Source organism: Podarcis raffonei, chromosome 8 (assembly GCF_027172205.1).
Source record: "Podarcis raffonei isolate rPodRaf1 chromosome 8, rPodRaf1.pri, whole genome shotgun sequence".
Classification (NCBI taxonomy): Eukaryota; Metazoa; Chordata; class Lepidosauria; order Squamata; family Lacertidae; genus Podarcis; species Podarcis raffonei.
Genome location: NC_070609.1, coordinates 13,933,186 through 13,956,658, shown reverse-complemented (window position 1 = coordinate 13,956,658; position 23,473 = coordinate 13,933,186). Strand labels below are relative to the sequence as shown.

Below are 23,473 nucleotides of genomic sequence, written 5' to 3'. Positions count from 1 at the left end.
GCCAAGCAGGAAACACCATCAGAGCACTCCTGACATATGGTTGTCAAGCCTCTGCTTAAAGACCTCCAAAGAAGGAGACTCCACCACACTCCTTGGCAGCAAATTCCACTGTCGAACAGCTCTTACTGTCAGGAAGTTCTTCCTAATGTTTAGGTGGAATCTTCTTTCTTGTAGTTTGGATCCATTGCTCCGTGTCCGCTTCTCTGGAGCAGCAGAAAACAACCTTTCTCCCTCCTCTATGTGACATCCTTTTATATATTTGAACATGGCTATCATATCACCCCTTAACCTCCTCTTCTCCAGGCTAAACATGCCCAGCTCCCTTAGCCGTTCCTCATAAGGCATCGTTTCCAGGCCTTTGACCATTTTGGTTGCCCTCCTCTGGACACGTTCCAGTTTGTCAATGTCCTTCTTGAACTGTGGTGCCCAGAACTGGACACAGTACTCCAGGTGAGGTCTGACCAGAGCAGAATACAGTGGCACTATTACTTCCCTTGATCTAGATGCTATACTCCTATTGATGCAGCCCAGAATTGCATTGGCTTTTTTAGCTGCCGCGTCACACTGCTGGCTCATGTCAAGTTTGTGGTCAACCAAGACTCCTAGATCCTTTTCACATGTAGTGCTCTCAAGCCAGGTGTCACCCATCTTGTATTTGTGCCTCTCATTTTTTTTGCCCAAGTGCAATACTTTACATTTCTCCCTGTTAAAATTCATCTTGTTTGTTTTGGCCCAGTTCTCTAATCTGTCAAGGTCGTTTTGAAGTGTGATCCTGTCCTCTGGGGTGTTAGCCACCCCTCCCAGTTTGGTGTCATCTGCAAATTTGATCAGGATGCCCTTAAGTCCATCATCCAAGTCGTTGATAAAGATGTTGAATAAGACCGGGCCCAAGACAGAACCCTGTGGCACCCCACTAGTCACTCTTCTCCAGGATGAAGAGGAACCATTGATGAGCACCCTTTGGGTTCGGTCAGTCAGCCAGTTACAAATCCACTGAGTGGTAGCATAGTCAAGACCGCATTTTACCAGCTTCTTTACAAGAATATCATGGGGCACCTTGTCAAATGCCTTGCTGAAATCAAGGTAGGCTACATCCACTGCGTTCCCTTCATCTACCAGGCTTGTAATTCTGTCAAAAAATGAGATCAGGTTAGTCTGACATGACTTATTTTTCAGAAATCCATGCTGACTATTGGTGATCACAGCATTCCTTTCTAGGTGCTCACAGACTGTTTGCTTAATGATCTGCTCCAGAATCTTCCCTGGTATTGATGTCAGACTGACTGGGCGGTAATTATTTGGGTCCTCTCTTTTCCCCTTTTTGAAAATAGGGACAACATTTGCCCTCCTCCAGTCTGCCGGGACTTCATGGTTTGAATTCCCCTGAAAAGAGGAGGAAAATCTTTCATTTATTAAAAAAGGAACAATTGGACATAATTTGCTTGCAGGAAACACATGTGATTAGGCTTCACAGGAAAGTGTTAATTAATAAAAAACTAGGCCAAGAATTTATTTCATCAGATAAGGTGAAGAAGAGAGGAGTGGTTATTTATGCAAAAGAAAGCCTATCACCAAAATTTCTTTTTAAAGATGAACAGGGAAGAATCTTGGCAATTGAAATTCAAACACAAGGAGAAAAATTTTTGATTCTAGGAATCTATGCACCAAATGAGGGGAATTCGGAGTTTTACAAGAAGTTGCATGAGACACTGATCGACTTTATGGATTACAATAACATTATTATGATGGGAGACATGAATGGAGTGGTATCTACGAACATGGACAAAGCACAAAGACAGACTGTAACGAAAGAGGGCAGACTACCAAAAACGTTTTTTGAACTGACTGACAATATGGACTTGATTGACATCTGGAGGACCAAAAACCCCCTAGGTAGAGAAGGGACGTTCTTTTCTGAAGCCAAAATGACATGGACTAGGATTGACCAAATTTGGATAACTAGAGGCCTGGCACCTAAGATAAAAAAGGTGGAAATCTGCCCAAAAACCTGCTCCGACCATAACGCTGTAAGGATGGAAATGAAACTAACACCCATCGGTTCCTTCAGATGGAGGATGAATGACACCTTATTAAGAAATCAAGACATCGTAAGGAAGGCCCAAAAGACTTTGAGAGACTATTTTGAAATAAATCTGAAAACTACGGTTGAAAAAAGAACAATCTGGGACGCAAGTAAAGCGGTTATGAGAGGGTTCCTGATTCAACAGAATGCAATAAAAAAGAGATCTCAAAATGAGAAAAAAGGGAAAATTTTGGAGAAAATAAAAGAAGGAGAGAAGAAGCTAAGAGCTAAACCAAACTCAAAAGAGATCCTAAGAGAAATCAAGCTATATCAGGTACAATATATGAAATTGATTAATGAGGAAGTAGAATGGAAAATTAAGCAAATGAGACAAAAGACTTTTGAGGCAGCTAATAAATGTGGAAAACTACTGGCGTGGCAGTTGAAAAAAAGACAGAAGTTAAATACGATTACAAACCTTGAGATTCATGGGAAAAATATACAGAACCCGATGGAGATTAGAAGGTGTTTCCAGAGATATTTCAAACAACTTTATACGCAAGGGCCGCAGAAAGAAACTGATATAGACCAATTCTTAAGAACCAATGGATTACAAAAAATATCTCAAGAAAATAAAATAATATTGAATCATCAAATTACAGAACAAGAAATTGAAGGTGCCATTCAGAACATGCAACTGGGCAAATCTCCAGGACCGGACGGACTAACCTCCAAATATTATAGGACTTTGAAAGACTTTTTAATTCAACCATTAAAGGAGGTTTGCAACTAGATTATGGAAGGGAAGAAGGCGCCTGAATCGTGGAAAGAAGCATACATCACATTGATACCCAAGACAGAAGCTGAAAAGACACAACTAAAGAACTACCGTCCCATCTCCCTTTTAAATGTGGATTACAAAATCTTTGCAGACATTTTAACTAATAGACTTAAAAAAGTGTTAGCTGAAGTAATACACAAGTACCAGGCAGGCTTTCTTCCAGGCAGACACTTATCTGACAACACAAGGAATATAATTGACATTTTGGAGTTGTTGCAAACGAATATCAATACGAAAGCAGTGTTAGTTTTTATTGATGCGGAGAAAGCCTTTGATAATATTTCTTGGAGTTTTATGAAGAAAAATCTTAAAGGGATGGGAGTGGGACAGGGGTTCGAAAATGGTATAGGAGCAATCTATTCAGAACAAAAAGCAAAATTGATTGTAAATAATGTGGTGACTGAAGATTTTATGATAGAAAAAGGAACACGTCAGGGCTGCCCTATCTCTCCATTATTATTTATTTCGGTCCTGGAGGTGCTGCTGAACATGATCAGAAGGGACCGGTCTATTAAAGGAATACAGGTCAGAGCCAAACAATATAAATTAAAAGCCTTTGCAGATGATTTGGTTTTGACTGTACAGGAGCCGGAATCTAGTATGAAAAGAGCTTTGGAACTGATTAAAGAATTTGGTCAAGTGGCAGGATTTAGATTAAATAAGACAAAAACTAAAGTATTAGAGAAGAATTTAACACCAATTGAAAAAGACAGGTTTCAGAATGAAACAGGTTTAACTGTGGTTAAAAATGTGAAATACCTAGGGATTAATATGACTGCGAAAAACTTGAACTTATTTAAAGATAATTATGAGAAATGTTGGTCAGAAGTAAAAAAAGATTTAGAAATTTGGTCTAATTTGAAGCTTTCCTTGTTGGGTCGAATTGCAGCTGTAAAGATGAATGTTTTGCCAAAAATGTTATTTTTGTTCCAATCTTTGCAAATTTTGGACAAGATGGACTGTTTCAAGAAGTGGCAGAGAGATATCTCTAGATTTGTCTGGCAGGGCAAGAAACCTAGAATAAAGTTTAAAATTTTAACTGACGTAAAAGAAAGAGGTGGATTTGCCCTGCCAGACCTCAAACTGTACTATGAATCAGCAGCATTTTGCTGGTTAAAAGACTGGCTGCTTCTTGAGGACACAGATATTTTGGATTTAGAAGGTTTCAATAATGTTTTTGGGTGGCATGCATATTTGTGGTACGACAAGGTTAAAGCACATAAGGCATTTAAAAACCATATTGTCAGGAAAGCTCTGTTTAATGTCTGGACAAGATATAAAGATTTGCTGGAAAGCAAAACCCCGAGGTGGTTGTCACCTATGGAAGCTAAGTCTCAGAAAAAGCTCAATATGGAGGCCAAATGGCCAAAATATTGGGAAATTTTGGAGCAAGAAGGTGACAGACTGAAACTGCAGAGTTTTGAGAAATTAAAAGACAAAGTGTGAGATTGGCTTCATTATTATCAAATAAGAGAGGCCTACAATTTGGACAAAAAAATTGGCTTTCAGGTGGAGAAATCAAAATTGGAAACAGAACTGTTAGAACCAAAAACTAAGATTTTGTCAAGAATGTATAACTTGCTGTTAAAATGGAATACACAGGATGAAACGGTCAAATCAGCGATGATTAAATGGGCGCAGGACATAGGTCATAACATTATGTTTGCTGACTGGGAGCAGTTGTGGACCACCGGTATGAAGTTTACGGCATGCATTGCCTTAAAGGAGAATATTATGAAAATGATTTACAGGTGGTACATGACCCCAGTCAAGCTTGCAAAAATTTATCACCTGCCTGACAACAAGTGCTGGAAATGTAAAGAAGCTGAGGGAACATTCTTTCACCTTTGGTGGACGTGCCCAAGGGTTAAGGCTTACTGGGAAACGATATATAATGAACTGAAGAAGGTATTTAAATTTACCTTCCCTAAGAAACCAGAGGCCTTCCTTTTGGGCATAGCTGGCCAATGGGTGCCAAAGAAAGATAGAACATTTTTTATGTATGCAACAACAGCAGCAAGAATACTTCTTGCCAAGTATTGGAAGACACAAGATCTACCCACCGTGGAGGAATGGCAGATGCAAGTGATTGACTACATGGAGATGGCTGAAATGACTGGCAGAATCCGTGACCAGGGAGAAGAACTGATGGAACAGGACTGGAAAAAGTTTAAGGACTATTAACAAAAACACTGCAAAATGTTTGAGTGTTAATATGATGTGGGAAGTGAAGGTAACAGGGCTTGTGGGATTTGGTTAAATGTGAATGAAAAGAAGAATGTTAAAAAGGAGAAGGGGTTATGAACAGAATAATATTATGTCATAGTATATAAGATGAGGAATGGGTTAAAACAATGAAAAATTGGGACATAATAATTAGAAGAATATAATTTAAGCATGGTTTAAATAAGGGTTTGAATTTGCTGAATTTGATTGGAATAAAGAGGAACACAAAAAAGGGAGATGTGAGGAGGTCAGGACAGAGGGGTATGGAATTTTGTAAATTTTAAAAAGTGGATTTTTCTTTTTTCTCTTTTTCTGTTTTTTGTTGTTGTTATATATTTCTGTTTTTTATGTGAGCTTTATTTGATGCAATGATCTATCTGAAATGATGAATTTTTTGATTTGTAAAACCTTAATAAACATTTATTTAAAAATAAATAAATAAATAAAAAATATCTTGGAGTCATTCAGTGCATAGCAGTGTGTCCCTGCCACCTTTCAACAGTCCTGAGCTATGCCAGCTGAGCAGTCACCTGAGCTGTACCTTGAGGCTTTTATTGCACTTTGATCAGTATTTTGCTCCTTCCAACTCAGTAAGACTCCCACATCAAGTAAGAGCAAAGACCGAGGAACAGGCTCAGAATATACTTTTATTCATCAAGGACCCAGCAACTTCTCATAGACCTTGGATGTGATAGTATTATCAGTTTGTGCACATGGCTGTAGCAAATGAGGGCTACAATCAGGCACTGAAGAATATGGTTGGCGGTCACAGCCATTGCGGGAAGATATTTTAAAATATTATCACAAGCACTTAGTGTTTGCAGCAGAACAACCAAAGAAACAAATTACAGTATTTGTTCTGCTTTAATGATGGACATAGTTATATGGCCTCAATGGACTTTTCAGCCTCCTTACAACACGTTGCTCGCTTGGAGCTGTCCATTGTCCTGCAGTATCGCTACCAGGGGGAATCGACACCTTCCCTGCTGCCCTGCACCAATACATATGACAGCTGCCTCTTTTGCTAAGAGACAATGGTCTGTATTCTCACTATCCACAACCTTTTAGGATTCTTTAAGGAGTTTCTGCTTTAAAATTGCTATATAGATACAGGTTTATAAAACTGAGTGGCATGCTGTTAAAATAATAATAATTTTAGAATCCAGATTACTAAAAATAAAAAAAAATGAAGAGCTGTAGTTGCCTGACTGCATAAAACAACAATGTCTCAGAGGAGCAGATTGTAGGACAGAGAAATAATTGTGTATGGTACAAGTGGATTTTATAGAGTCCAGAGGTGGATGTACTTCTACACCCATTGCGTTAGGAGACTGGGTATAAAGAGAGGAGACAAAAACATACTGTATCAGATGAAAAACTCTGAACCACACAGGTAGGAAAGACCACATGTGCACAGTATGCAAATCATCTGTTAGGCTCCAATGCTTTTTGGGAAGCCTGCCCTGCAAGGAGGACAGGTAAGTTAATCTTCTGGAGGAACTGCAAACCAAATTTGGACAAATTCAGAAAATGTGGGCAGGTGAGGATTTTGTCTAACTCTTGTATGGAAGCAGCCTCCCCCCCCCGCACGACTGCCAGCCACCAAATGTGGCTTCCTGAGAAAGGATGGGGAGAAAAGGACTCACTTCTTGTTAGGTGAGCTTTGTGTATCAGGTAAAGGTAAAGGTAAAGGACCCATAAATGGTTAAGTCTAGTTTAATTTCCTTTGGGGTGTGGCACTCATCTAACTGGGTCACCCCAGTCAATCTTTGCCTATTTGGCTCTCAGTTGCTTTCTTGAGTGCCTTCACCATTTAAACTGTAAATGATATCAAAAAAGTAATCAGAAACATCTATCAGCAACTAATGAGATCATAACTAATGAGCTTTGCATTTCAGTATGTCCCTCTTTATCTTTGTAGTGGGAAAAAAATCTCCCATTCCCAGACCTCCCAGAACTATTTGTTCCCAAGTGTTCCCTGTGACATGAGTCCATGGCCTTTAAATTCCTCCAAGCAAGCCTCTACCTGCATCAATTCCCTTGTTGATCCATCCCTGCTCTGAGTCTCCTAATCTTTCTAGAAAGATGAAGGCACTCCTGAGCGCATGCCTCCTCTTGGCCCCACTTTTTGCAGGTAAGATGGGGAACATCTGATGATCTTTAGAGGACACTGAAGAGAACTTGCTTCTTGGGAGGAAAGGGGAATTAGGAGTGTAGATCAACACCATAAAGAGAAAGGACTGCTGGGTTACCAAGAGAAAGCAGGGGAGAGTCAAGTCAAGAGATTATTTCTTGTGATGTCATACAGATAAACTATGTCATGTAGCAAAATAATGAAATATCCCACTCTAACATGGAAGCTGCATTTCAGCAATACACACAAAATATGGAGATCTCTCTCTCTTTCTCTCTCTCTCTGTGGGTGTGGGTGGGTGAGGGTAGGGAAACCGAGGGGGGGGGATTTGCAAAGGCAAGAGATTGCCAGATGAAAATGTTGGGCATGATTTCAAAGTGCAGGGAAAGTGCTAAGAAGGTGAATAAGCTTTTCTTTAGTGGGAGAGGTGGAGAAAATATGGCTTAAAAATAGGATAGAATAATAATTCCATTGGAATGGAGAGTAAAAGTTGCTTATGAATGGAAAGGGAAGAAAACAAAGTATGGCCATTGCAGGAAGAAATTAAATAAATTTTACAAAGAAAGACACCTTCCAGTCTACTCCTTGGAACAGAGCACATCAACCCACTGGTGAGGATCCACATTCACTACTACTACTCGTTGATTGTGGAAATTTGGGGAGCTGAATGTGATTTGAGTGTCAGACAAGGATGCAGGAGGCTAGGCTTCACTCAGCCACGAAGCTCACTGGGGATCCCTCAGCTTAACCTACCTCACAGGAATCTTCTGAGGATAAAATGGGGAGGAGAAAACCATGTACACTACCTTGAGCTTCTTAGAGGAAGTGGCTGCAGATAAATAAATGAATTAGAAAAATAAGAAATTGACAGCAAGTGAAATTGATAGATAGGTTCATCCCTAGTCCATGATCCTGTCCTAACACTGGCCAACCCAGTGACTAAGGGAAGTACACAATCAGGACCATACCACAGCAACACTCTGGCTTACTGTGGGTTCCAGCAACTGTTATTTGAAATATGCTACTTTTGATATTGGAGGTAATACATAGCCGTCATGCTTAGTAGCCTTAGTAGTCTTATTCTCCGTCAATTTATCTAATCCTCTTTAAAAGTCATTGAAATTGGGGGCATTCAGTGCCTCTTGTAGAAAATGCCATAGTTTAATTGGGGTCAGATCTACGCTTGTGAAAAAACAGTGGGAAGAAAATGTATTTAAGTGAGAGTCTGGATGGGAGGAAAAGTTGGCTGTGGGGAAGGGAGGGTACATCTCCCCACTTCTTGGAAATAATTAAACCAGTGTTCTGAACAATGGCTACAAGAGTTTTAATTAATGAGTGTTTTACTCATTTCATTTCATCCTCTTCTATTAAAATGCTTATTAAATTGAACACTTTTTTAATTTAAAAGTTTAATTCACGAACACCTCCTCCTCTGTACCTCATTAAGCAAACAGCAAAACAAAACAATGATGATGATGATGATGATTCATGAATCTTTTCCTCCTGTCCTCAGCCGGACGTCTGGAGTGCAAACATAAGTTTATCGGGACTGGAATAACATCTAAAAGCAATTCAGATAGACCTTGTAATAATAATGTTATGTATACCTGTTCTGCCAGTGTTCTGCATACAAATATAGGTAAGATTTGCCTGTCTTTTTGTCTTTTGCTGTTGTATTTGACCCAGGTTAAGATATAGGTGAACTTTAAGGGTTCTACTAGCATATAGAAGTCTATGCTGGAACAACTCACCTATGAAAAAAGTGAGGTGAGGAAGCTGTGACACTTCAGCTGTAGATGAATTAGAACTCCCATCAGCCTCAGCTAGCCTGGCCACCAGTCAGAGATGACGGGAGATGCAGTCCAACAACATCTGAAGTAAGGAATGCATGGCTTGCATATGAAAATGGGGAATCTAACATCACCTGATCACAAGCAGTGGCTGAATTTGGTGCTGATCGCCAAGCTTGGAGAACTTGATTTGCATCAACCAGAAATCCCTATTGAGCCAAACCAATGAACTCCAGTTTAGTTTTGGTTTTCAAACTAGGACAAGAAGCCTGCAAAATAAGCTGAATATCCCCCTTGCCGTAAATGACATTAAAATTGAGAATCCTTTCACAGATGTATAAAAACTATTCAAAAGCTGAGCAACCAGAATGGGAGATGATGGTGCTTCACACTTTTATGGCTCCTTGTGGGGGGCCTTAAGTAATTTTGAAATAATTCTCAGTGATGAAATGATGAGGAAGCAACCAACATGAAGGAAGTATTCCTGTAGTTCACCTCTTAAAAAGGGTTTCAGTTACACAGCTTGATTCAGAGTGGGTCCCTCCACCTAGATGGTTATTGGTTCCTACTTCAACCATTAGTTAAGGTTGATTTGATCCCTTTGCTTGTTCCTGGTTAACCCACTCCTTTTACCCAGGAGGGAGTGGGTACCATTTGGCACCTCAGTGCCAAAATGCCTTGGGGCAATCCTGGGTGGGATGGTGCTTGCTTGACCATCTGTTCCAACATCACTGCTACATTCTTGGAGGGAGAGGCGTAAGGGGGTAGTAAGGTTGGTGCAATGCAAGTGTCTTGCTAAGTGTCTTGTGTTCAACAACAGGAGTTCAGGGAAGCATGCCCTGAACCGGCAAGCTGTTAGGATCGACTAGAAGAGAGAGTGCAGTGTATGGCAGATGTATTGTCAGATGTATACAAAAAGGCATGATTCTTCATGCAACAAATTTGACCTAAAATGAAGTTCTGCAGAAATTCCAAATTTAATGCATTTTGCAAATTAATTGTGAACATAAAAAGAATGTCTGGTTCTATGGATTAAGGAGGAAAGAGACTACTGCTTGTGATTGAGAGATGAACTCTTAAATGCCTGCAGAAAAGCTTTCTTTTCCACCAGGCCTGTGCAGACCATTAAGAATACACTGGTTTATTGAAATCTATTTACTTTTAATATGGTTCTTATTGTATCTTTTATGTATTATAACTAAAAAACATTTTGATATCTCTTTCCTTTTATGATATAGCAGTGTGCACACATTTAAATAAATAAACAGCACCTCACTTTAGATTGCCAAATTGAATAATACCTTCCATATTGTATTTTTCAAAAGGTCCTGATTCGGGTAACACAGAAAATTGGAACCATTATAATGAATGTGCTTTAGTAGCAATAGACCACATTTCCACCCAGATCCTGATAGTTCTTTCAAATTCTTTTTCATAGAAAAACCGGAAGTGCAAATTGAGAATACTTGTTTGTCATCCAGATATTGTTTCTCAGGCGATTACAGCTTTACTGCAGTGGATGGTAAATTCTTTGAGATGAAGACACAATGCTGCAACACTGACTATTGTAACAATGAAACTCTCAGCCGTAAGTTTCTGCATCATTGTGGAATCATTAACATGTTAGGGCTGTGCACTGGATTTGGCCAAGGCTTGGATCCTTAGTCAATCAGCAGTACTTAGAGAATCTGTGCCTCGTTCAGATGGGGTGAGACAGCCCCAGATGGATGTAGGTTGGGTTGAGCAGTTCAGGTCTATTAGGGGCTCTCAACGGATGGGAATTCAGATTGGACAGAAAGTCAGGCATGACGAGATACTGTGAAAAAGAGGGACCTAATAGGCAGCATGGAGGGACCTACTAGGGATGGATTGCCTTTCCAGCCAGACCTCTCCTTCTTCCTGTCCCTTGACGTAGCACCATGAAGCATCAGATATACCGTATTTTTCGCCCTATAGGACGCACATTTTCCCCTCCAAAAATGAAGGGGAAATCTGTGTGCGTCCTATGGGGCGAATACAGGCTTTCGCTGAAGATTGGAGAGCGAGAGGAGTCGGTGCGCACCGACCCCTCTCGCTCTCCAGGCTTCAGGAAGCTATCAGCAAGCCTGGGGAGCCCGCGGAAGTTCCCGCAGGGCTCCCTAGGCTGCAGTTAGCAGCCTGCCTCCTGGCGCGCGGGGCGCCCTGAAGCAGAGCGCCCCTCGCGCCGGGCAGACATCCGCAGTGTGGGGAGCCTTGCGGGAACTCCCACAGAGCTCCCCGCGCTGTGGATAGCAGCCTGCCACCCAGCGCACAGGGCGCCCTGAAATAGAGCGCCCCTCACGCCGGGCAGACATCGGCCAGCCCCACAAGCTTGGGGGACAGCGGGGAGGCACAGCGCCACCATCCCGCTGTTCCTCGACCTGGTTTTGGGGGGGAAATAAAGGAAAAAATTTTTTCCTTTATTTCCCCCCCAAAAAACTAGGTGCGTCCTATGGGGCGGAGCGTCCTATGGGACGAAAAATAGGGTGTAATTGGATACCTAAGCTCCTGAACTGCTCATAAATAGCTTATGGTCCCTTCAAGTTCACTTTCAATTGGATGTTTCAAATATGGACCTTACAACCCACCTATCTTATTCAAATGTCCTCCTGAATCACCCTTAAGCTGGTTCTTCTCTGTCTTTTAATTGGCAAGCACTACCTAAGCCAGCAGTTATAATGGTGCAAATATAAGACCCTACCTAACAGCATTCTCTGAAATTTGTTTATTGAATTTATTGAATTTTTGTACCACCCTGTACCTGGGTGTCTCGGGGCGGTTCACAAAACTTATTGGATAGCTCATTGCTAAAGAGCAGAAGAGAGACAGAATCTCTGTACAAAAATGGAGGACTAAGAAACTATATTTTCAGAGAGGCTACACCATAATCGATGGCATGAATACATTCAGAGAGATTAAAAGTTCACACTCTCCCACCCCACTTTGGGTAAAGGTCATTCATCTCAGAGACCAATAGTGACTTTGTCCCATGCTCAGCCCTGAACCCAGATTGTTTCTAGATCGTGTTTTCATCCAAGAACACTTGCAGCTGCCCCAGCAGAACAGTAAGTTACTAGGGTGTATTCCATTTATATAACACAGAGATACAAAAACAGACAAAGACATTAACATGCTCACTTTACATTTGATCTTGGAAGTTCCTGATCGCAACATGCTGGCTGAAAATGGTCTGCGATGCCCAGCCTGCTTCTCCAAAGGAGAAAATGAGAAAATGAGAAAGTGTAAAAGTGAGAAGACCGTCAACTGCCTTGAGAATGAGACCCAATGTGTTGATTTTAAAGGAGCTTTTGCTAGAGGTAACATTGCTATTCAGTCAGGGGGAAAGGCCTAGACATGGGCTGGGTCACGCAGACTCTGTCCTGATCTCCTTCTCTCCCTTCCTTCCTCTCTTTTTCCATTGCACATTGTTGGAAAAGTGATAGGGATCATATCTCTTACTGGCTGCACTCTGCACTCTTCCTTAGTGTTTTGCCTGCCTGGACTTTGCCCTTTAACTTTCATAATGCACTTGCTTGTCTAGAAGCAGGATTCAGATCAGGATGTTTATATTAAATACTCTTCTGAACCAAAGAGGAAAATGCATTCATTGCTCCACCCCAGTTGCATCTGGATCTTTCCACCACTGGGATGCAGTGCAGGACAAAATGTGTGCCTCTTTCTCAAAAAGCATATTTCTTATGTAAAAGAAATGTAATTACATTTCCTTAAATTCTGTGACAATGAGCAGTATCTGGCTAACTCAGACCATTAGTGCAAGGATTTATAGTTGTGCAACAGAATTTCCACTCTCTTCTGCCTGTAGGTGCTCTGTATCCTCCTAAAAGCTGCTCCAAAGATTTAGCTGTCATAATTTAACTAAATTCGTAAAAAGATACCGTATTTTTCGCCCTATAGGACGCACTTTTCCCCCTCCAAAAATGAAGGGGAAATGTGTGTGCGTCCTATGGGGCGAATGCAGGCTTTCACTGAAGCCTGGAGAGCGAGAGGGGTTGGTGTGCACCGCCGGGCTTCCACGGCTTGCGGAGAGCAGCCTGTTCTGAGGGCTGGGGTCAGGGGAAGCTCAGGCTGGGGGAGAAATAAAAATTGTTTTCTTTATTCCCCCCCCCAAAAAAAAACTAGGTGCGCCCTATGGGCCGGTGTGCCCTATGGGGCGAAAAATACGGTAAATTGCTTTATATGCATTATAACACTGTGCTACCAGATGGCGATGTGGAGTCCTATCTTTCTGCATTGGGATTTCACAACACATTGAACCGAATCATTTAACTGTATCACTGTATTCATGTGCCTGGATCCAGCCTTACATGCACCCCCCACCCCTTTCAACAGCGTTTTTGAGGAACAATACTCTTTGGAGAGGGATCATTTTTTTAAAAAAATATTTATTGAAATTTTTAAAAAATAAAAAGAAAACCATAAAAAAAACATAAAAGAAAACCAACAATTAAAAACACTTAAAGTTCACCTCTTACTGTCAATGACCAATTTCCTTGACTTCCCCACACCTCCCCTTCTTGTATTCCAGTTCCAATTTTAGCTCAGCAAGTTCTTGTCCCCAAACTTTATCATATTTTCTCTAATTCATTTTAATTATCCAATTTTAACTTATAAACCTCAGTCTTTGTACATCAATACTTATTCTTAAAAATCTTTTTCTAAGTTCACCCCATCAATTTAATTAACCAACTTTAACTTAAGAACCTCAATCTTTATACGTCAATACTTATTCTTAAAAGTCTTTTTCTAAGGTCGGCCCCAATTCCCTTCCCTAAAATCCCCATTTTTATGTTAATGACAAAACCAAATTAATTAAAACAATACATAGTTACACACCCTTCGGATTCCCAGGACCCCACCACCCCTTTTTCCCGGTTTCGAACCCCAACAAAAAGTCCATCAGTCCATCTGCAATCAGCCTGGCGACCTCACATCTGAGGCTCTCAATTCTCTCTCAGTTCCTCTCTGCCGGTTTTTTTGATAGTCCTTATTTCTCTTCCGCAGGCTCTCCCATCGATCGCTCCCGGGTCTTGGGGGGGGGGTGAATTCCGTTTCCAATGTTAGCTCTTATCCTCCAGCACAATCACTTAAATTGCCCCAACGTAGAGTTAATTGCTTTTCTCCACAAAGAAGAAAGGTATTCTCAACCTTAGTAATAAAATCCTTGCTTTACGATGTTTACAAGGCGGGTGGGCGGACCTCCTTTTAACACCTCACCCGATCGTGCCTAATTCCCAAAGAAAATTTCCCTTTTAAGTCCAATTTCCGTATTACTCACGGGTTGTTACTTTTAGTCCAAATGTTCAAAAAGAGAAGTTAGCGCTCTCCGTCCATGGCATGAGGCTTCACTCAGCAGGAGAAGCAGTCGACTCACAGCACCACGCCACTCTCCGTCCCCTGTTCCGGAGCCTTTAAAAAGGCTCCTTTGCGGGTCGGGGGGGTGCAAATGGTGCCCGCCGAGTCACCAGGTCCACAGGCTTCAACGCCTGTGGTTTATGAGGGTCCCCGCGTCACCGCCGCGGCAGGACCCAACCCCTGCTGAGCCGATTCCCTCCGGAGCTCGGAGGGAATCCGCCATTAGGCGATGGCGCTAACCCGGAAGTCGGAGAGGGATCAATTTTACCACACCCTTCCTTCCTGAAAAGAAGAGGGGATTGGAAATGAATAGGGGAGGGGTATATGGGCTGATTTGCCCCAGGAAGGAAGAGGCAGAGTCCAGGCCATTTGAGCTGCCTCTGCCCTACATCCCCCCCCCATCCTTTGCCTGCCCTTTGCTAGTTTCACTTTTGAGAGCTGATTAAGAATTCGGATAGGAGTTCCTGATTGGCTTTTGGGACCCCCTTTTCTCCCACTTCATGTTAGATGTGTTTAACATGAAAATAGATATGGCAAAATAAAAGGAGGATTCTCTGGATGGCTAGGTCACAGTTTTTGACAGTGCGGGAGCCTCAGTTGGCATCCAACCATCCTGAGAGACAATGGAGTGCAACTCCAGCTTCTTATGCGGCTGGATCACCTTGTTGACTTGTGTGGCCACAGCATGTGCCTTTTTAACAGGCCCAGGAGATACTGGGATTGAATTCCTGTCATTTTAATGCAAATCACCAGACCACAAGAATTTGATTTTGTTAACATGGTTAATTAGGGCAGTTTTCAGAACCTCTAATTTCATTATATTTTATAAGTATAACCTGTTTATTAATAAACTTCATGTCTTGAGACTCCTTTGGGTGCCAATTTTGATTATATCTGAGTAATTTTTTTACCTGAATTCCTAATGCTGAAAATTTTGTACATTCATGTTCTGATGAAATTATATTTTTCAGATTTCTTAAATATACCCTTTTTAAAACTAACGTGTTAAAATTCTCATTCACCATCACAGGCACCATCTCCTATTCCCTGGGAAGAGGACTAAAGTCAACATTTCTTTTTGTTTTCCAGATACCTTCTTTGTCACCTTTTTCACATTCAAAGGTTGTGCAACAACAAAATTTTGTGCCGTCCGGAAAAATGGAGAAGTCATTATTGGAGCTGGGAGATTTCTTCTTTCACTTTACGAAGAAAGCTGTTATAATGCTTCACGAATCTCACACCAGCCTGAACAGGAAGGGTAAATCGGACAGTGTAGACCTCCTCCTTGTGTATTCCAAAATCCATGGCAATGAGGGGGTATTGGAGGCCTAGTGGTGAAATCCAGGACTCGCAATCTCTGTTTTGTTCTTTCTTGCTTTTGGTGGAGGTAAAGGGAAACAAGAGCAGAGAAAAAGGTGTCAGAATGTAGGGATTGTGGATTCTAAATACAAAGAACTCTGTAGTGTATCATTAAAAAATAGTTAAGCCTTCATTATGATCATTATAATGCAAAATAAATGGTTATGGAAAATAAAATGTCAGATGCTAGTGGTGGTTGCTCGTGATTAACCAGGCAGGATTCCGGCCTGTCTTTTACAGGTTTTATTGTGCAAACTATTTACAGTGCAGATATACAAAGTTCATGTGCAGATTTTATTGTGCAAACTATTTACAGTGCAGATCTATAAAGTTCATGTGCAGATTTTATTGTGCAAACTATTTACAGTGCAGATCTACAAAGTTCTTAGTCACTTGCACAATCTGAGAGTGGCCCCTTCTGGCTTCTCCACAAACATAAGAACTTCGGCACCCGAAGATTCCTCCCCCCCCCCACTTGCATTTCACCCCTCTGCGCAAGTTTGGGCGATGGAAGTGGCGTGTGTCCCTCCTGACAAGCCTGGCGAGGTGAGGCACTGGGGCTCTCAGCAGCATCCTCAAGCCCTTTCCTTGCTTTGCTGGCCCTTTCCCTTTCTTCTCCACTGGAGGTGTGGCTCCCCCCCCCCCGCTGGAAGAGGAACTGCTCTTCAGAAGTTTCAGAGGCTCTCTGTATCCCAACAGCTCCCCTGCCTCCCTCCCCTTTTCCAATAGCAGTCCCCTGACATCCACTCCCCCTCACCCCCCTTCGGTGGGGTCCAGAGCTGCTTCCCACTCACTGGCGTTGGCAGGAGGGGGGGAACCAATGAAGGAATTGTTCTCCTCCTCTGTGGAGTCAAAAAATGCTTCCCCCCCGACAATCCTTGCCCTGGTGGGAGGTCCCAGGAAATTTCCTCCTCATCAGAGACCTCGGCAACTTCGTCCCCTATTCCCTCCCCCTCCCCTGAGGGCGGGAATCCCTCAAAGTCACCCTCGTCCACTGTAGGTCCAAACACTTCCCCAAAAAACAACTTCAGGGGTTTGGGCTTGTGCCAGAAGAGAGCGTGGAACTCCTCTATGAGATACTCCTCAGTCACGCACCCCACCAGAATCCCCCACTTGGATAACCTCCCCCGGTCTCCTATGTTTGTCCACCGCCTTGTTGTACGCCTCCTTGGCTCTTTCCAGAGTCATCTTGAGCTGTTGGTATATGGCCTCCATCTCTTCTGTGAATTGTTCTGCGGCTGGTACACTCAATTCCTCCTCCTCACACTCTGGAAAGGCCCTGGGATGACATCCGTAATTGGCAGGAAAGGGACTCATCGTTGTGGTCACGTGTTCAGCATTATTGTATGCAAACTCTGCCTGCACTAGCTTCTCCACCCTATCATTCTGCCACTGATTTACGTAGCAGCACAAGTACTGCTGCAAAATGGCATTTGCCCTCTCCACCTGTCCATTTGTCTGCGGGTGCCTGGCTGTGGAAAAGCTGACCTCTACCTGCAACAAACTCATGATCTTGCACCAGAAACGCAAGGTGAGCTGTCTTCCATGGTCAGAAATCACCCTAGAAGGGATCCCATGCAGCCAAAAGATGTGATTCAGGAAGAATTTGGCAGTTTCCTCAGCTGACACAGCATGAGAGCATGCCACAAAGTGGCACATCTTGGTCAGTAGGTCCACCACCACCAGGACTGCCGTCTTACCTCGGGCAGGTCCATCATGAAATCTATGGACACCATCTCCCATGGTCTCCCCGGTGTTGATAAGGGTTCCAGCAGCCCAGCCGGGGCCGCCCTTTCCCTCTTTGCTCTCTGACACATGTCACACCCTCGGACATATTCCCGCACAGCCTCCCTTACCTTGGGCCACCAGAAATCCCACTTAACTAACAACATGGTATTGTGTTGCCCAAAGTGCCCAGCTGTAGGGTTGTCATGGAACTGCTCAAGGACTCTGACCCTCAAGGGCTCTCCCGGTACATACAGTGTCCCTTTGTAGAACAGCCCCCCTTTCTCCTCAAAGCCCCCAGACCCTCCTTGAGCTCCCTAAATTTCCTTTGAGCAAAATCATCCTCTCTGGTGAATCTAACCAGTCCTGCCTCCCCTGCCAGTGTTCCCCCACAGGCCCATTTGTCCTCCTGGAAAATTTGTCTGGCCACTGGGGGCCCTTCATCTTCCATGTACTCAGGCTTTCTGGAAAACGCGTCTGCCCTCACATTCTGCTCTCCAGGAACGTATTGGATCTTAAAGTCAAAATGGGCAAAAAACACCGCCCATCGGATCTGCCTCTGACACAGCACATGTGCAGTGTGCCAATATTCCAAGTTATTGTGGTCTGTCCACATCTGGATCTGCTGTTGCACCCCAAACAGAAAGTGTCTCCTGCTGTGTGACATCCCCCCTGAATTTTGCTGGTAAACATTGCATCCATCGCCTCATAAAATTTCCACATGTCCTGGAGGGCATTGTTTCCCACCGCTATCAGGGGTCTCACCCATTCCCAGGCTGCACTTTCTAAATGGGAAACTATGAATGCCACCCTCTCCTCATCATTGGAAAATTCCTTCTTTTGTAAGTCCAGGGCGTATTTAATCTCAGTCCTAAAGGCAAGGTACTCTTGAGGGTTCCTGCCAAATTTGCTCACCAGTGCGGCATCTTTCGCCCCACCGGAGTTGCCATGATTTGCTGCTCCTGCAATCTGCGCTCCTCCAGCCTCGCTGCGAGGTCAGCAATGTGCACTTCCAGCTCCACGTTCCTCTGCACCAGAGCCGGTACGTTCCACGCCGCATTTTCCTCAGCGCCTCTGCCTGCAGCTCTTTGCGCCTCCAGCCTCCCTTTATTCTCTTGACTCATCATGCCGCTCTTCACTGCTACACGCGAGCAACCGCAAAGACTCCTGGATTGCTGTCAGATGCTAATGGTGGTTGCTCGTGAGTAACCAGGCAGGACTCTGACCTGTCTTTTACAGGTTTTATTGTGCAAACTATTTACAGTGCAGATCTACAAAGTTCATGTCCGACTTAGTCACTTGCAGAATCCGGGAATGCCATCTTCCGGCTTCTCCCCCAACATAAGAACTTCGGCACCCGAAGCCTCCTCCTCCCCTCCTTGCATTTCACCCCTCTGCACAAGTTGGGCGATGGAAGTGGCGTGTGTCCCTCCTAGCCAGCCTGGCAAGGTGAGGTGCTGGGGCTCTCAGCAGCATCCTCAAGCCCTTTCCTCTCTTGGCTGGCCCCTTCCCTCTCTTCTCCACTGGAGTTGTGGCTTTCCCCACAGCTGGAAGAGGAACTGCTCTTCAGAAGTTTTGGAGGCTCTCTGTATCCCTACAGCCCCCCTGCCTCCCTCCCCTGTTCTGATGGCAGTCCCCTGACATCAAATGCTGGTTCTCAGATCTGTTTCTTTTGGATAAAAATGCAATTATAATTGATTGCTTTAGCTGAAGAAATTACAAAAATAAAATACATAAAATTGGATAAAAACAAAATAATATACATTGCACAGCTAAAATCATTATTGTAATGAGAAAATTTGTTAGATAAGAGGTTTCTCCTCTGAAGAATTTAACTTTCTTTCAGCCAGAGTTCACTGGAGCTCAGCTGTGGCCCCTCTCATGTGGGTGCCATTGCAATTCTAAGAGAACAAGGAAGAGGTTCATGGTGAGCTCCAACAGCTCCTTTTCTAGAAAAACCACTGATGGGCAAAAGATGTGGAACATAATATACAGATGATAGATTGGGAATGATAATGAAAAATGATATAAAATTTATGGCACTTAAGGAGAATTATATGAAAATGATGTACAGATGGCATTTAACTCCGGTCAAACTATCAAAAGGAAGCTTTCTTAATAGGTATAACTGGAATGGATACACCGAAAGAATATGCAACAACAGCCGCATGGAAATTGATGGCCCAACAATGGAAAGAAGAACAAGTCACAACCAAAAAAGATTGGCAACTTATTTTCTTTTCTTTTTTTTCTTTTTTATTGATACACCAAGAAAAAAGAAAAAAAAACACAAATCTCAAATTACACATAGGAATAACCATAGACACACAATTTTCTTAACAAACAATAAAACATAAATTGGTCTTAACACTAAAGACCCAACCTCCCGTCTATTCGATATTTTGATTTCATATTACTTATTGCCAATACACACTTTTATAATAATTATGCTGGAATGGCTCAATTAGCCGGAAAACTTAGAAATCAAGAATACAACATTATATATATATGAAAAATATTTATTGCATATTTACAAAAGAACTGTAAGGAAATTAACACAATAACAGGTTCTACAAAAAAAACCACACCACTTGTAATATTAAGGACAATGTTGAAAATTGGGAATAATTAAGGATAAGGAAATTATAGACATTTACAACATAAGATAATACAAAAGAACCAGGGGAGTGAATGGAGGGAAGTCAAAGAATCTGAGTTATCCCAAAATAAGGTGTGATTGATTATCCAGAGTGAGGCTTTCCAGCCCCCCCCCCACTCTATTTTATTCAAGTTAGCACTGCTGACGACTTCCAAAAAGAGAAGCTTTGGAAGCTCAAAGATGGTGCAAATGTATTTATTCTGTTACAGATTCAGGTTTTGAGGAGATCCTCAGATTTGTGCACCATAACAGATTTGTGGACTGACTTCTTTTAAACTGCTTTTTAATTGTATTTGTTATATTTTAAAATTCTTTTTAACTGTTTTTATGTGGGGGGTTTTCGGGGGGTGTTATTCGGCTGTATATATAGTGTTTTTATATTTTAATTTTATCTTGTGAAATGCCCTGAGATGTGTGGGTATAGTGCAGTATATAAATTGAATTTAACCACAACAACAAGAAGAAAACATCAACAACAAAAGGTTTTGAGGGCTGGGGGAATCAGCGTACTCCCTTTATTCCAACAGAACATTGATAGAGAGTTGACTGAATTAATAACCAATGTATTGTATTTACAAAGTGTTTATTGCAACTGAAAAGTAGAAACCTATAAATTTAAAGGATTTGACCTATTGGCAGAAATCAAAACATTAGCTTTTAGGTTTTATTGTATTACAAAGTCTTTTTTCAGATGAATACTTCAGAATGCAGAAGTATATATATAGCAGACAGGATGGCTGAAAGTTACAGGACCCTTGGGGCAATCATGGTGAAGCTTCAGTATCAGGATTCAGGTTCAGTTTTCCAGTCAATGGAGTATTATTCCTTGACACAACAAGCTCATCACTCCTGACATTGAAGTGCAGGCCAGGGGCATGGCAACTGGTCTATCGGTCTTTCCTTGTTGCCTTCAGACAGGGTGGAATAGACAGAGCCCCCCCCCCATTCTACTGACTGAGCAGTCTGGCAGGATACATTGGTCATGCATGCAACAGGCATCAGTAGTAGAGGGATACTAAAAGGACCCCTGACCGTTAAGTGCAGTCATGGACAACTCTGGGATTGCGGTGCTCATCTCGCTTTACTGGCCAAGGGAGCCGGCGTTTGTCCACAGACAGCTTCTGGGTCATGTGGCCAGCCAGACTAAGCCGCTTCTGGCGAACCAGAGCAGCACACGGAAATGCCATTTACCTTCCCACCAGAGCGGTACCTATTTATCTACCTGCACTTTGATGTGCTTTTGAACTTCTAGGTTGGCAGGAGCAGGGACCTAAAAATAGGAGCTCACCCCATCGCAGGGATTCAAACCGCAGACTTTCTGATCGTTTACTCTCTCTGTGGTTTACTACAGTTACTACAGATAGAGAAGGATACTATTTCCTGTCAATTGCTTATGTCCTGCTCCTTCTGACTTTGGTTGATGATGTCATATGACACACCACCCCAAAACTTCGATCCCAGAAGTGCCAGCTTCAAGGGCCACCATGAAATGACTTTGGGGGAAAGGACCACGTAACCCATCTGCAAGGAGGAACTAATTACCGGTATCTTTCTGACCCAGTCAGCTTTCCCCTCCCTGCTGGTTTTCCTCAGCCAAGAGGGGCAAGGGGCAATGTCCTTCAATCTTACCAACTAAAACGCTTCCAACATGAGAGGGCTAGACAGTGCTCTGGACACCCCGTGATATTCATCTGCTGTAACAGCAGAGTCAAATTCCCAGCGGATGCAAGCAATTTCATCCTCAAAATGCTTTGCAAACAGGTCACAGCATTGACAAGTCACAAGCACATTCCCCAACTCCCAATGAGAGGCCCTCCCCATTTTCACCTTGGAACTTTCCTTTTCTCACCCAGCCTCTCACCCTAGGAGGTGTCCACTTCACCTCTCAACCTGGTTACTGGCACCAGTTTGAAATTTCCCACCACCACCACTTGCAGCACATTAAGCATTTTACTTTTAAAGCTCTGACCAATGTTTCATATCATCATGTTATTGAGATATCTTAAATTCTGAGATTTAGAGATACTGATATTCTGTTAGTATAAGCAAATACAAAAGACACGCCAATACAAAGAAAATGAGTAGAAAGAGGAATATTTAAATAAAATTAATAGCAATATTGATGGTGATGGTGATGATGATGATTTTAGGGTTTATGAAAGAGAAAACACCATAAAAGTAAGAAAGGGAAGAGAAAATAAAGTTGGCAATATGAGAAAATGTAAAAATAAGAAGAAAGAAAGAAAGAAAGAAAGAAAGAAAGAAAGAAAGAAAGAAAGAGATGGGTTACAAGATGATATGTAGCTTATGAAAAGGATCCATCATTCTAAGGGCTTCTTCTCTTGTAGGCTTTTGATTTCTCTTAAACAAAAGGCCAAACTCCCAGAATATTAGGATGTCAACACTCTTGCTAACAATTCTTCCCTTCCGGTCCAGGAGACACCTGTGAGTACAAAGGACATCTGGGTGATTCCAGAAAGCAGGAGCTAAATGACCACTCTCTGTTGCCCGTTGTCTCCAGCAAAATATATCACCCAGGATGCCCAAAGAGTTCTGAGGTACTGGTTTGGATCAAGAGTGTATCCAAATATCCACAAAAAGTAAATAATACATATTAATTTAAGAAAAATAAAATAATGGTGTAGCTAGAACCCTGTTATCATATAGGAATAAGAGATAATAGAAGAAGGTCACTTAGGGCCATCTGTCTTTGAGCTCTTTGCTCTCCTCGAATGCTTTCTAGTGATAACGTATCAGCCGGCTCTGCCTCTTCCTCTTCTCCCATTATTTCCCAGCTTCTCCCCTCATCTTCCTCTGAGCTGTGGCCTCCTCTCAAATCTCTGTTGTATTTCTTTTTGTTTTGTTTTGTTTTGTTGTTTTGTTTTTTCTTCCTTTTCCCACCACCATCCCTCACCCCCACCCCACCCTTGTGTTAGACTTCCAGTCTACTCAATTGCAATTTCTTTCCACTTCTATTACTTTCTTTCACACACTTTTAAACCAGTTTTCTTTTTCTTTAAATAATATTTATTAAAGTTTCAAAGTTACAAAAATAAGAAAAGAAAAAAAGAAGCAAAAATACAAAATACAGAAAAGTAAAAATGATTAAAAACAAATCAATCTTTCCATGTCTTGTCTTTCATTTACTTGTTTCCCTGACCTCCTCACACATCCCTTTTTTGTATTCCAGTTCAGTTAGTTATTTCAGCAAATCCTTTCCATTTTTGCTTTTATCTTAATAATTTATCTTAATATATTATAACTTTACATTCTCACCTGTTAACAATCCATTTTTACATACTCCTTTGTAACCTTACTGCTAAAA

The 23,473-nt window shown here is 42.2% G+C and overlaps 1 protein-coding gene across 1 annotated transcript; it reads left to right on the top strand.

Annotated features, from left to right (window-relative positions):
• Positions 1-5,983: 5,983 nt before the first annotated feature.
• LOC128419188 (phospholipase A2 inhibitor and Ly6/PLAUR domain-containing protein-like) lies at positions 5,984-15,667 on the top strand. The gene is made up of 5 exons (XM_053399605.1): positions 5,984-6,042; positions 7,106-7,224; positions 10,453-10,602; positions 12,191-12,349; positions 15,495-15,667. Exons 1-5 carry the CDS (start codon positions 5,984-5,986, stop codon positions 15,665-15,667), a joined length of 660 nt encoding a protein of 219 aa, XP_053255580.1.
• The last annotated feature ends 7,806 nt before the right edge of the window (positions 15,668-23,473 follow it).

Bases quoted from the DNA above. Each gene is read 5' to 3' on its own strand.
- LOC128419188 (XM_053399605.1), top strand. From the start codon at position 5,984: ATGGACTTTTCAGCCTCCTTACAACACGTTGCTCGCTTGGAGCTGTCC. The intron at 6,043-7,105 runs GTATCGCTACCA...AATTCCTCCAAG, and splicing joins GAGCTGTCCATTGTCCTGCA to CAAGCCTCTACCTGCATCAA. The intron at 10,603-12,190 runs GTAAGTTTCTGC...TGATCTTGGAAG, and splicing joins TAACAATGAAACTCTCAGCC to TTCCTGATCGCAACATGCTG.